Below are 13,072 nucleotides of genomic sequence, written 5' to 3'. Positions count from 1 at the left end.
GCTAAAAATCTGAAATTGAAATATTATGTAAATCATTTTCTGTTTCAAAACCTATTACTTTTTAAAGAAATGGTATGGTTTGTTCATAAATCTAGAATTTAAAAACTTTGAAATGGCAACACTAGTTTGGTGCTGTTTGACAGACAGAAAACGGATCGTTGCACTTTTATCGGTGAAACGCTAAAATTTGTACAATACGAAGTTTTCTATGGATCTAGAATAATTTAAATTGTACTTATTACTTTTAATTATGTTTTGGAGCGGAAACTTTATCGTTGTTAGAGAGTTAAACAATCTCCTTAAAGAGGAGGTGCGTATTATTATACAGGAATTCATGGTTATGAAAGGATGTACAAATAAGTTTGAATCGAAATATGGGTGTTGTTATAGTGTTTATAGCAAGTTTATCATGCTGAAAAGTGTTGTTGGAATACATAATTATGTGTTAGTGAAGTGTGTATACATTTTGTAGCATTTAAAATGGACATTATTTTGTTGTAGAATGTAACACTGACTCAGGTGTTAGAGGCGGATGATATACTGCAGGAATGTAAGGCCGACAATAAGGCGCTGATGCTCTTGTAAGCCTCTTTTAATATATTTATGACCTAACCTTTATGCTTGTACAATGAAGTGGGAATACTAGATCATTATGTGATCATTTCATTTAAAGTTATAATTTTTATAACAAAATAAAGTTTACACATATTTAAAGGATACAACAAATCAAATTAAACAACAAAATAAGTAATCATAACTTTAAACGATAGATTTAGAGACTGTGAACATTTTTAACATTCCAGTTTAACAAAATCAGAAATACTAGCAGAACTGGTAACACTGATCACAGAAGAGCCACCCAAAAATGTAGACTTGGCATCCCAGTATCGCCATGCGCACATTGCAAGTGAGGTCCTCACCAGTCAGCTAATGATGCTGAGTGACCGTCTCTCCATGGATGCAGTGCAGATGAACAGGCTCTGCGACTTTGTCAACAAGGACCCACCGTTAAATCCTTTACTTGCGTCATACTTTAGTAAAACTATAGAGATGTTGCTTGAGAAAAGTCCTAAACAGGTATTTTATGTCGATAATTTGTGTTAGACAGCATATTGTTCTACTTTTTTTTCTTATTATTATAAGGTGGCAAAAGGTACGGCCACCTGAATTCTCTGAAATAATAAAGCGACTACTGCCAATGGACATCTACAGTTGTAGATGTGTTGTTTACTTTTAATTTAATTTTACATATTAGTACCAAGTATTGCTTCATTCCATTTATTTTATTTATTTATTTATTTATCTAATATATAAAATTCTCGTGTCACAGTTTTCGTTCCCGTACTCCTCCGAAACGGCTTGACCGATTCTCATGAAATTTTGTGAGCATGTTCAGTAGGTCTGAGAATCGGCCAACATCTATTTTTCATTTTTTTTTTAACTGCGCGCGGACGGAGTCGCGGGCGACAGCTAGTTTATTATATATCTTTGAATGATAGTCATTCTCATACAGAGGTTGAGAGAAGTAACATATTTTTACATAAATCCTAGAAACGAAGTTTCAGTTAGTTGTTTTTTATTTGTTTCAGGATTGGTATCTCTACCATATTGTGTGCCTCAGAGTTCTGGATTTTTTCAAATCAAGACGTGATTTCTTGCCAAACCTTTTACGACATATTTCAACATCAACTATTGCGGACATTTTCAAATACTTTATTAGACTTGATGATCCTTTTAATAAAATTATTTTGGAGGTAAGTTTAGTAAATGTTATTTCTTAACTGCCATTTCAAAAGTCACTTGGAGAGTCTCTTTTAGTGTAAAAATATATGTTTTGAGATAGATGTCTGGAGTTAAATTTGGGAAAAGGTAAAGTAAATAACTTCTCTATGGAACCTACTTCCAACTGTGATGACAGTTGTTTTTAATTATAGACTATTCCACCATTATTTAATACTATTATTAATAGTTCTTTGAACCTATATTATGACAGCTTACTAGTACTATTCTATCAATTTATATTTTATTCTTTTATGGCATTTTCCGTGCCTAAGTAGGTTATATATATTTTCTGACAGAACTAACTGCAATAATAGCGCCTTATCTGGTTCAAATAAGCTTGTTGACAGCTCAGTAAATTGTTATTTGGCTAGATTATTCTTGTGTTGTGACATAGCACCCTACTATAAGTACAATCTTATTTTATTTTATATTTAAGTGGTTGGAAGAAAATCAGTTTCTCGAGAGTCTGATACACATAGTCTGTGGTACATATGAGCCTGAAGAAATAAGACCAGTTACTATGGCCGATGGCTCGGAGAGATCGCCTGAGCAAACTGAAAAGGGCCAACAGGAGACCAGCGAGAAAGTGGAAATGAACCATAAAGATGAAGGAAAAGAGGAAAATGATGCTGCGAAAGGTAATATTCTGTTTTTATAAAATTTTTGTTGTTTTTTTAACATCTTTCTTAAATCATTTAGTGTGAAAATTTTTTGGTCATTTATTGGGATAAAATCTCATTGGACTGATCCAATTCTGTTTCATTTATTTGGACAAATTAAAACTAATAGTTTTGACAAAGTTTTTGTCTAACTTTAGACATAAAGTCATCAGAAGAGGAATCCAATATAAGCAAGAGACGTATAGCGGAAGCGGGGCGAGCGTCAGCCAACGCGGCGGCGTTGTTGTGCGACCTGCTGCTCGGCGCTTGCGCACCTCAGGGCACGATGGCCAAGTAAGTTGCACAGTAGAAATATTTGACACTTGTAATATTTTTTTTACTCTATTGCGAGGCACACTCACAATAGAGTAAAAAAAGTACTCTATTGTGAGTGTGCCTAATCTAAGAAAACTAGAAGAATAGGTATACTTGGTAATGTTTTCAATTTTTCCTTCAGCCACATTTAAAGTTTTTTTCTACGCAGCATTTATGTTCTAAGCAAGATCTTTTTAATTAGAAGAGGTGTTAGACAAAACACACAATTTTTTTTCACTAAGCGACTAACTGTGCTCTTCTGCCATTTGTGACTGTGACACCGATTTCCGTTGGTGTGGTTGTGACTCCCTTTAAAGCATTAAATACTTGACTCCTCAGGCCGCTGACATCATGGACGTTGGTGTCTCGCCTGCGGTCCGAGGAGTGCGTACGTCTGGTGCTGCAATGCATGTTCACCTCGCCCGCTGCTCTCCGCCGGCACGCCGTCGTCAACGGCTGTCAGCTGCTGCTGGCGCTGTTGCCGCACGACTCGCTAGCGTGAGTATACACTGACTGATTGACTGATTAACTGACCGATTAACTAACTGACTGACTGCCCGACTGACTGACTACTGATTAACTAACTGATTGATTGGCTGACTATATCATAACTACATGGTAGATCCCGTTTTTTCAGATGAGTGTATTTAGGGGGCCTAAAATAAAATTTTGCGATTAAGTATTTATGACCCAATCGACAAAATTTGTATGAAATTTGTTGTTTTATTTTGCGATCAAACAAATCTAATACTAATTTTGTCAAAAACGCTACAAACACTTTAAAAAAAAATTCGTGCTACGCCCCCAGGAGCTCAATTCCAGTCCACTTCAAATTTTTACCCTTTTCTAATAAAGAATGGATGGGGAAGGGGCGTATTTGGTGGGGAGGAGAAGTATAGGAAAGGGAACTTTGACTCTCCAATAATGCCTTTGAGATTAGATAAAAAATGTGATTGTCTACCGTTTAAGGGGTAGAAATACAATATTGTTGACAATTCCAGTGGTAACGGCAACGGGGGTGGTGGGGGTGCGGGTGGGGGTGAGGGGTCGTGGTCCAGCAGCAGTGTGCAGCGCGCGGTGGCCCCCCACCTGCCACTGCTGCACCAGGCCCTGCTGCGTCCGCCGACATCTGCTCATCTACATCTGCCCACCATCAACAACTCGGTCTGTATTCTTACACTCAGTTTGATTAAACAACCACTTATAAAACACCGAACAAATCTTACTAATATTATAAATGCTAATGTTTGGATGTATGGATGTTTGTTTGAAGATATCTCCGGAACGGCTCAACAGATCTTAATTAAATTTGTCACAGATGTAGAACATATTCTGGAAGAACACATAGGCTACTCATTAAGTTTTTTTTTAATCCTGCGCAGACAGAGTCGCGGACAACGGCTATACGGCTATCTATTCATATAGCCACACTGACGCCCGCGACTCCGTTCATGCAGAATTTAAATAAAACATAGTAAGTAACCTATGTGTTTTCAGACTATGTTCTACATCTATGACAAATTTCATCAAGATCTGTTGAACCATTCCGGAGATACATTCAAACAAACATCCATCTAAACATTCGCATTTATAAGTAAGATAAGATTAGTATGAAAAAGTAAGGAAAAATATCTCCATACAATTTAAATTTTTTAAAGATGTACAGATTAAGGTAACGAACCAATAATTTTGATTTTTCTTTTCTTTTCTTTATTAATATTATACATTTGTACTATTTTCAGGCGTTGTTTTATATAAGTTCTTAATACAATAACAAATTACTTATTTAATAATATTTAAACTAATATCAAAATGCAGATTGAAAATCCAAAGCCGAAACAAGAAGATAATCCAGAAGAAATCACTGAAGGAGTAGAAGAATGTGAAGATGAAAAAATGAATGAACAGAATAAAGAGAGTGAGGAGTACGAGAGCCACGTGGGCGTGGGCGAGGGTGTGGGCGCGGGCGTGGGCGTGGGCGTGGGCGTGGGCGTGGGCGCTGCGCGTGTCCACGTGGCCGCGCTCATCGCCCAGCTCGCCTTCTCGGAGGTTGAAGATGTACATAATGCATTACTGACTTTAGGTAAGATTATATTCTAATAGTAAAGACAGGAAATTTAATCTAAAATCTTAATAATTAATTAACATATTTAGCTAAAAGTACACAAAGAAAGAAGTAAGAGTATCAGTGGCTCAGGGGTTAAGCACTTGATTTGTAATCTGCAGATTTTTGGTTCGAATCCCGCCATGTACCAATTTGATTTACGATTTACACGACGTTCTTATTGTGAAAGAAAATATCATGATGCAACTTGCACATATTTGGGAAGAAATTCAAAGATATGTGTCAAGTCAACCTGCACTGGGCCAGCGAGGTTGACTATGGTCTAGTCACCTCTTACTTAGGATAGACTCTGAGACCTTTAGTGGGGACGTACAGTGAGGTGATGATGACACATCGATAATGCTTTGTTGTTGCTTTGCTTACTTAATTTCTCCGTTGGCTCAAATGACACATTTAATTATGGTTTAGAAAGAAATATAAAAAAAAAACTTGAGAGGTGTGTTGGGACACCCGGATGGAACGAAGTTTAATTAGTGGAGAAACCAATGTTTATTCTATGAATAAAAAACTTAAGTCTTCACAAGAAGTACATTTTATTTCTATGAATTTTCGTTATATATTGTCACGTCGTTGCCATGGTTACTATAGCAAAAAGTGTCGTGACAACTTTTCGTAAGAATTTTTTCCGTCTAGCCCCCTTTCACAACGCGCGATAAGGAACTTTGTTCCAAAAAATATATATTTATTTTAATTTTGGTATTTCAGGTACTGCAGGTGTCTTGATAGACATGTTCTTCGACTACCATCAGAACAACTTCCTGCATACACAAGTCTACATCCTCATACATAATGCGCTCTCAAATAGAATCTATGGAGAGAAATATGCTAAACATGTTAGTATAACACAAACTTACTAATTATTATAAATGCGAATGTTTGGATGTATGTATGGATGTTTGAAGGTATCTCCGGAACCAATCCACGGATCTTGATGAAATTTGGTATAGATGTAGAACATAGTCTGGAAGAACACATAGGATACTTATAATTTTTTTTATTCCGCTCCGACAGAGTCACGGGCGACAACTAGTCTATTAATATATTCAAAAATTGGTGTGTTTGTATGTAATATTGAAATAAAAAAATCACATTTCGTATTAATATTTGATTTACCTATAACGAATTTTATTTTTCTGTCCGTATGTTTGTATGCAAGGCTTTATTTGTATTGAGTAATTTCTGGAATGAAACTATTGTAGACATTTTTTTAATTTTTATTAATTTAAAATTAAATATAAATTGAATACTAAAGAAATTATACTAATAACGTTTTTTTTAAATATAATATGTTTGTTTTTTTCAGCTAATAGATGAGTGCAATCTACTTACTAGATTAATGGATACCTTTGAAGAAAATGAAAACACAAAGTGAGTATTGATTTTTTTTATACATTTACTAATTTCATATACAATTTAAATTATTTTTTGTCTTAATTCAAGCATTTTTTTTATTTATTGAATTGACGTATTTTTGTCTATAAAGTTGAAGGGTTCATTTGGAACGTCATTGGCTATGGAAATGGAAATTACACAATGTAATGTCGCGATAGTGGAAAAAGGGTCTCATACATCTATATAAAAGAAAGTCGTGTTAGTTACAATATTTATAACTCAAGAACGGATGAATCGATTTGACTGAAAATTGGTGGGCAGGTAGCTTAGAACCAGGAAACGGACATAGGATAATTTTTACCCCGTTTTCTATTTTTTATTCCGCGCGGACGGAGTCGCGGGTAAAAGCTAGTTGATTTATAAAAATGGATAGGTCATTGTGTGGAAATAACAGCTTTTCCTTTCCGACTTAAACACACCTGTTGAAGTTCCCGACTGTTACTGAACTCTATTATTACATTGAACCTCTCCACCGCTAGCAACTGCAATCTTCACGTCCAAAATGGCGAGAATCTAATAGGAACAAAATACCATGATGCCTTTTTTATTTATATACATCAGTGGTCTTATCCTTTCTTTATCTGTCCCTATATTTGTGTGATATGTTTAGGGCTGGTGCAGTGAGACGGGGCAATATGGGACACGTGGTGTTGGCGCTGCGGCGGCTGGAGGGTGCTTCGCCCTCGGACTCCGCGGTGGCTGCTCGCTGGGACACCTTCCGCGATATCACACTACGTCCTCTGCTGCAGAGACATGACACTCCCCTTGTTAGTACACACACACAAAATACTTTTGTATTTCTTTGTATTTCAGGGATTCAGGGGGTCACTATTGACCCTTAATGCATTGCTAATTCTCAGTCTGTCTTCTATTGACCTAAGTCAGAATGAAAGATAATATAAATAATTTTAACAGTGGTAGACGTCAGCAACAACATTAGTTGCAGGAATTGTCCTCACTCAGTGAAATACCACGACCTTACAGAAGACAGACGTCAAGTGGAAGTAATTCCGCGTACAGTCTGATGAGTGTGGTGCTGGAGATCCAATTTTAGTCCACGTTCCCTACCCACTCTTTTCTTATATGGAAAGGATGGGAATGGGAGGTGGATTTGATGGAGGAGATGCATAGGAAGGTTATATATTCTATTTTTGTGCGTCTCCTCCTTCGTTGATTGAGAGTAGGCAACGCATCTGCAATTGCGAATGCCTATGGGCAGCGGTCGCTTCGCCATTTCGGCGAATTCATGTGACCTCTTCCTCGTTTGTCACCTTGTAATATAAAAGAAATAATAATAATAATAATTGATCTTAAAATTAGGGGGGTCTGAAGTAACAATTAATTTTGAAAAAAGGGGTCACTTGTACAATGTTTGGGAATCCCTGCACTAAATTAACAGGAATAAGTTCCATCCCAATTGATTTTTTTTAAATGCAATATTTTTTAATTTATGATAATTTCTTTCAGGGTGGATTCTATCCTTCAGAAAACATCTATGAGGTAAGAATGGTGGACTTTGATTATGATGAATGTAATAAACTTTTGGGATGACTAAATATCTTTTCTTCTCAATTTAGTTTTTCTAAATAATAATATATTTGTTACAGTTTAATGAGGCGTCCAGTGTTAATGAAAATATAACAGCAGTACAACTTGCTTGTGATAATGCGGTATGTTTTGTTAATTTTCGGTTATTATTATTTAATGCGAATGTTTAGAGCAGTGTTTCCCAAAGTGGGCGATAACGCCCCCTTGGGGGCGTTCGAAACCTAGGAGGGGGCGATAAGAGGCCCAAAAATGGGGGGCATTGAAATTAATTAAAGTAATGAAATTGTGGTTTTTAAGTTTTAGGGCTGAAGAAAAATTAGGGGGGCTCTGAAATATAATTGATTGTGAAAGAAATAAGTTTGACAATCACTGGTTTAGATGGATGTTTGTTTGAAGGTATCTCCGGAACGGCTGAACGGATCTTGATGAAATTTGGCACAGATGTAGAAACAGTTTGAAAGAAAAAAATAGGCTTCTTATTAAGTTTTTTTTAAATACCTTTCGGACGGTGTCGCGGGCTATGGCTAGTAGAAATATATGTTGAAAATAAAATGTTAAAAGACAAATTATTTGTTTTCAGTCAAACGAAAAGAACTTCTTAGAAGTGGCAGGTCAACGTTTCGACGATGAGTGAGTACATTTTTTTTACCCAAATGAAATAGATATAGATTTCTTTTTTTTTTTCTATATTGTTATAACGGTTTTATCGTAGCATTAGTTTATGTAAAGTTTGTACAAAATATCCGTCTCGAAGGACCTTTTTGTAATGTTTTTGAATGTGTGCAGTATGTGGGAGGACACCGTGGAAGGGGATGGGGAGGGAGAGGGGGATGCCGACAATGATAACGAGCAGGAAGGTGAGGCTGACCCTGACCGCGTCAGGGAAATACTAGCTGATGTCTCACGTAAGTACTCATACTTCAAGTAATAAACTATGAATTTGTTATTATTTTTTTCTTTAATAAGGTTAGACACTAAGTTTATATAAATATATGTAGGATAAATGCCGCCGATTATTCCCGATATTATTTTTAGCTTGGGACACGGCTGATGATAACGCAACCGATGGCACCGAATGGGCAAATTTTGGCGATGTTTTCGCGACGCCAATTGATCCGTTCGCTCCTGTTGGAGATACATCGCCCTCACAACATCAGCATGCGTTCGATCAACAAGATTTTACACCATTTTGGCATTATAATGACACTCATAATAAACATTCAGGTAAGCAATGTTTGCCATTTGGTCTTAGAAATGCACTTGGTACATTTCAACTTAGTACTAAATTTTGTTTGACTTTATTTTTTTAGATGCGAATTGTCAGACCGGTTTGGACCAATCGCTGCAAGCGCTAAGCTTAGGTGGCGATTTCAATGTGAAGCCGATGGATGATGCATCCACCGCTGAGCTGACTAACAACTTGCTGACGGCCATGAGCTCGATGACGCCGGACGTCATTGCAGACATTGTTAGTGCGATGCCGCAACCTGATGAACATTTGGACGGTGGACTAGTGGCGCCTCTAGAGCTAGTTCAGTCTCTTCCTGAGCCACTTGCCCAGCCTAGCACCGAGCCTAGCACCGAGCCTAGCACTGAGCAGAGCACCGAGCAGAGCAGAGAGGAGCCATCTGCCGATAGATGATCTTATATGGTGAGTTAGCGGTACGCCGCGCATTACCTGTCGCGGTGCGATGATTGCGGACTATTTTGGGACGCCAACACATTTTAGTACTTGTGATAACTACTTGTAATCATTATTTTTCATTATCTACCGGTTTTAATATTTCAAATTTAAATTACAACATTTTTATGATATACAGTATACCATGTTCTTAAATTTGTCTCGATCTGTTCCTAATACGTACAAAAGTCATTTTTATATAAAGGACCAATGGATATAGACTCATTTGAGGTTAATTACCATTTTTATACTGGAATTTCATTGTGACGTTTACATCTTTAAATCATTTATAATTACATGTGATCTGATTTTTTTTATTGATTAAACTAAGTGTATGAATTTGAAAAATATACGATATCTAAGTTCATTTGTAATTAAAGCAAATAAAAGTTACGGATAGTGATCATTTTTAATACGTAATTGATGATAAATAGGGTGAACGTCCCAATGATAGGACACCATTACTTCTTTGTTAATAATCCCCTTCAGTATATTATAAGTTAACGACCGTCTGTTTGACACCAATTGGCGTGTGATAAAGAACAAAGTTATTTAAGTCGAAGTGAGCTTATTTTATAAATGTACATTATGTAACATGACATACCTTACGTCATGTGCAACTTTCACTAAATCCATTTTTCTAATGTTAAGTTATTCATTTACGTGGCTTGCACAATAAAGGCAAATAATAACTGCTATTTGGTTAAAATTTAACTGTAATTCGCAAACTTTAGTATAACTATTTTAACGGCATAAAATTCAATCAGCTTTCATTTTAAGTTATCAAATGAGTTTTGGTATATTTTGAATATCCGATTTGTGTTTCCTAACATTTGAAATGTTTAAACATTCTTCCATTATTATTTTTTTACGTAATATACTTATTGTAGTTAGCTAATATATGTATAAAAGAATATTAAACAAGTATTCATATAGTTATAGTTAAAACTTAAATATTGAGTGGATGTTATCAGAAAGAGGCAAAAATCAGCCTACAAAACTCGAGGCATTGCTAAATTTTGCTAGGCTTCAAATTTAATAAGAAATAATCAAGTAACTAGTAATTTTGCAAGTCTCAGTCTCATAAAATGTAGATTAATAAAAGCCATATGTCTACATATGTTTGTGAGAGTTTATCTTGTGAAATGAAAATTTGTACAAAATTATTGCATTTTTGCCTTTATTACTTATGAAATACAGGTTATTTTAGATGTGGCTGTTGTATAAATCTCAACGATATGATTTGCAAGTCAATGCAAATCTTGTATTGGTCGATATTGTTCTGTGATGTTATTGTGCAACGCATGTGTTATTTAAACAAAAAATGAAGTAGCTTCAATTGTAATGTTAAGAAAGGTGTGCACTCTACAAATGTCTGGACTAGATTTCAGATTGAATTCAAGCCTGATTTAAAAAGTCATGAATAAATTGCTTTAGTACTGTCTGTAAGATATAAATATGTTCCGTAAAAGCTTTTGGGTTTGAAAACTGGAGAGTGGCTAATAAAGAGGTTTGTTTGTTAAAATATCATCCATTATCCTTCAAAAATTATCTATATCCTATATAGTCTTGTTTGATTCTTTGACGACAATAATTTCACTATTCACTACCTTTCCTAGTCTAGAATCTTCAAATTAAAAGTCTAGGGAAGATAATAGACTTTTTATATTTAACTTTACCTCATTGTAGAGTGTATCGCCTGTGTAGAATAATGTGTTAATTCCGTATTTAGTGTTGTCATCTTGTTCATTTCCTATTTCAATTAGCATTGTTTATTGTATATAATAAATATGTATTATCTACAATTGTTCGTAATTAGCGTAGTCGCAATATATAGCCTTATGCGTACCTTACAGTTAAGTTCCACGCAATGTACTTTAAAGGTTTATAATTTTTTAAATGAAAATTACAATGTATGGGACCTAAATGAGTCCCTTGAGGTATACTGATTGATGTTCAGATGAGATCCTGAAATGGAAATACTAGAAACGGAACTACTATATATATTTAAGCGTGGAAACCAAGAGGCATATGCCCTGTGTGAGTTTCTTTTTTCTTTGCTTAAATCTTAAATAGATATTGTTATAGACTATATCAAAAGCTGTATAAAAATCGCTAATTTTGTTAAGATAATTTTGGAGGATACAATGTACTTCTTTTTGACTAGAGACAATTAAAACATGTACGTCTCTTGTACTATTTTGTTAAAATACGTCAATATTTCCCCTTCAATGTTCATATCTGAATATATCACAAGACATATCTAAGGCAAGATCGGCCATGTCTCTCGGTACATATGTTTGAAATATCATTCATAGATTTAGTTTGATTGTGTTTGATGTGGATAATAAGAAATGTTTGAATGTTTTCATGATTGTTAACAAAAGCTCATTTGACTTTGTTCCAATTCAGTTTTATTCTAATTTAAGTTCGCCTTTTTTCCCTTAGGGCTTGTGTCTTAATGACTCCAGCCTATTTCAAATTTATGTTACAATCCAATTCTTTCTCGAACAAATTACATCAAAATGATGTGCAAAGCAAAGTTTCTTTTTACCACAATATCCGTATTTCGAAAGCTTTTATTTATAAAGTTTTCGTAAGCGAAGGAAAGTTATTTCATACAATGATTATTGTTCATTTACTTATCATATCATATTTTCCATAATAATAAGGATGTTTATGAAATTGTTTTTAAAAATCAGTTTAATGAAATATTTTATCAATAGGACTTTGATCGTATTATGAATTCATATCATTTCATCATTTTTTAAGACTTAAATCCTTCTAGTTTCTTTAATTTTAATATAACCTAAATCTTAAAAATATAATGTTGCTGATCTATGTTTGCATTATGTTAATTCCATCGTAAGTTTGATATAAAGCGTCACTTCCTAACCGTGAATTCGCATACAAACATGAAGTGTCATGTGAAAGTTTACACAATGTGAACTCACACTTTGATCTAGCTGTTTATCTTTGTCACTAGCTGTTATTAGCGAAATGTGACTGCGATGTGACACATGCGACACTTCATCATTCATCCAGATTTAATTGTATTTATATCAAAGTGATTTAAATAAAACAGTTATAGAGTGGACATTCGGAACATTCTAATATGGCGGACACAACTGTCACTTTTAATGTGTGGGCGTGTCAAGCAAGAATGTTAGTTAGTTGTCCCATCTATTGTTTAATAATGTTGAATGTCTTTGTTCTGTATGTCTATTTGAAATTGGGAATTCTATTATAGTTTTAAAGTGTTCACATTGCAAGTCGCCTTAGAAAGGTGCTAAATCGCTCTGTATCGCTTGTGCGCGATTGTACATAGAAGTAGGCGCATTGAGACATTGCTGTGTTGTCCGTCACTTTGTTCGGTGTATATATTTAATTGTGTAGTATATTATATAAGTCGCATATTATTATGTAATCATATATCGATCGTTATGTAACAAACTTAATGCTGTTTAACAATTAATGTAATATTATTGTTTGGTGCGACAGCATATAAGATATTTTTTAATGTTGTCATTAATGTTTCATGAGCAGGAGTATTTTGATATGTTTTTAAAG

General features: G+C 34.9%; 1 protein-coding gene across 1 annotated transcript; it reads left to right on the top strand.

The window, feature by feature from the left end:
• Positions 1-138: 138 nt before the first annotated feature.
• LOC106716128 (serine/threonine-protein phosphatase 6 regulatory subunit 3-B) lies at positions 139-9,704 on the top strand. Its single transcript, XM_045680079.1, has 18 exons — positions 139-310; positions 502-581; positions 804-1,077; positions 1,590-1,754; positions 2,219-2,420; positions 2,600-2,735; positions 3,096-3,254; positions 3,758-3,920; positions 4,575-4,839; positions 5,587-5,714; positions 6,185-6,249; positions 6,884-7,040; positions 7,741-7,773; positions 7,881-7,943; positions 8,402-8,451; positions 8,608-8,726; positions 8,857-9,045; positions 9,132-9,704. Exons 1-18 carry the CDS (start codon positions 251-253, stop codon positions 9,461-9,463), a joined length of 2,640 nt encoding a protein of 879 aa, XP_045536035.1. The 5' UTR covers positions 139-250; the 3' UTR covers positions 9,464-9,704.
• Positions 9,705-13,072: the final 3,368 nt, after the last annotated feature.

Source organism: Papilio machaon, chromosome 11, assembly GCF_912999745.1.
Source record: "Papilio machaon chromosome 11, ilPapMach1.1, whole genome shotgun sequence".
In the NCBI taxonomy this organism is placed as follows: Eukaryota; Metazoa; Arthropoda; class Insecta; order Lepidoptera; family Papilionidae; genus Papilio; species Papilio machaon.
Note: the sequence above shows the minus strand (reverse complement) of the source record. Positions and strands in the feature narration are given on the sequence as shown.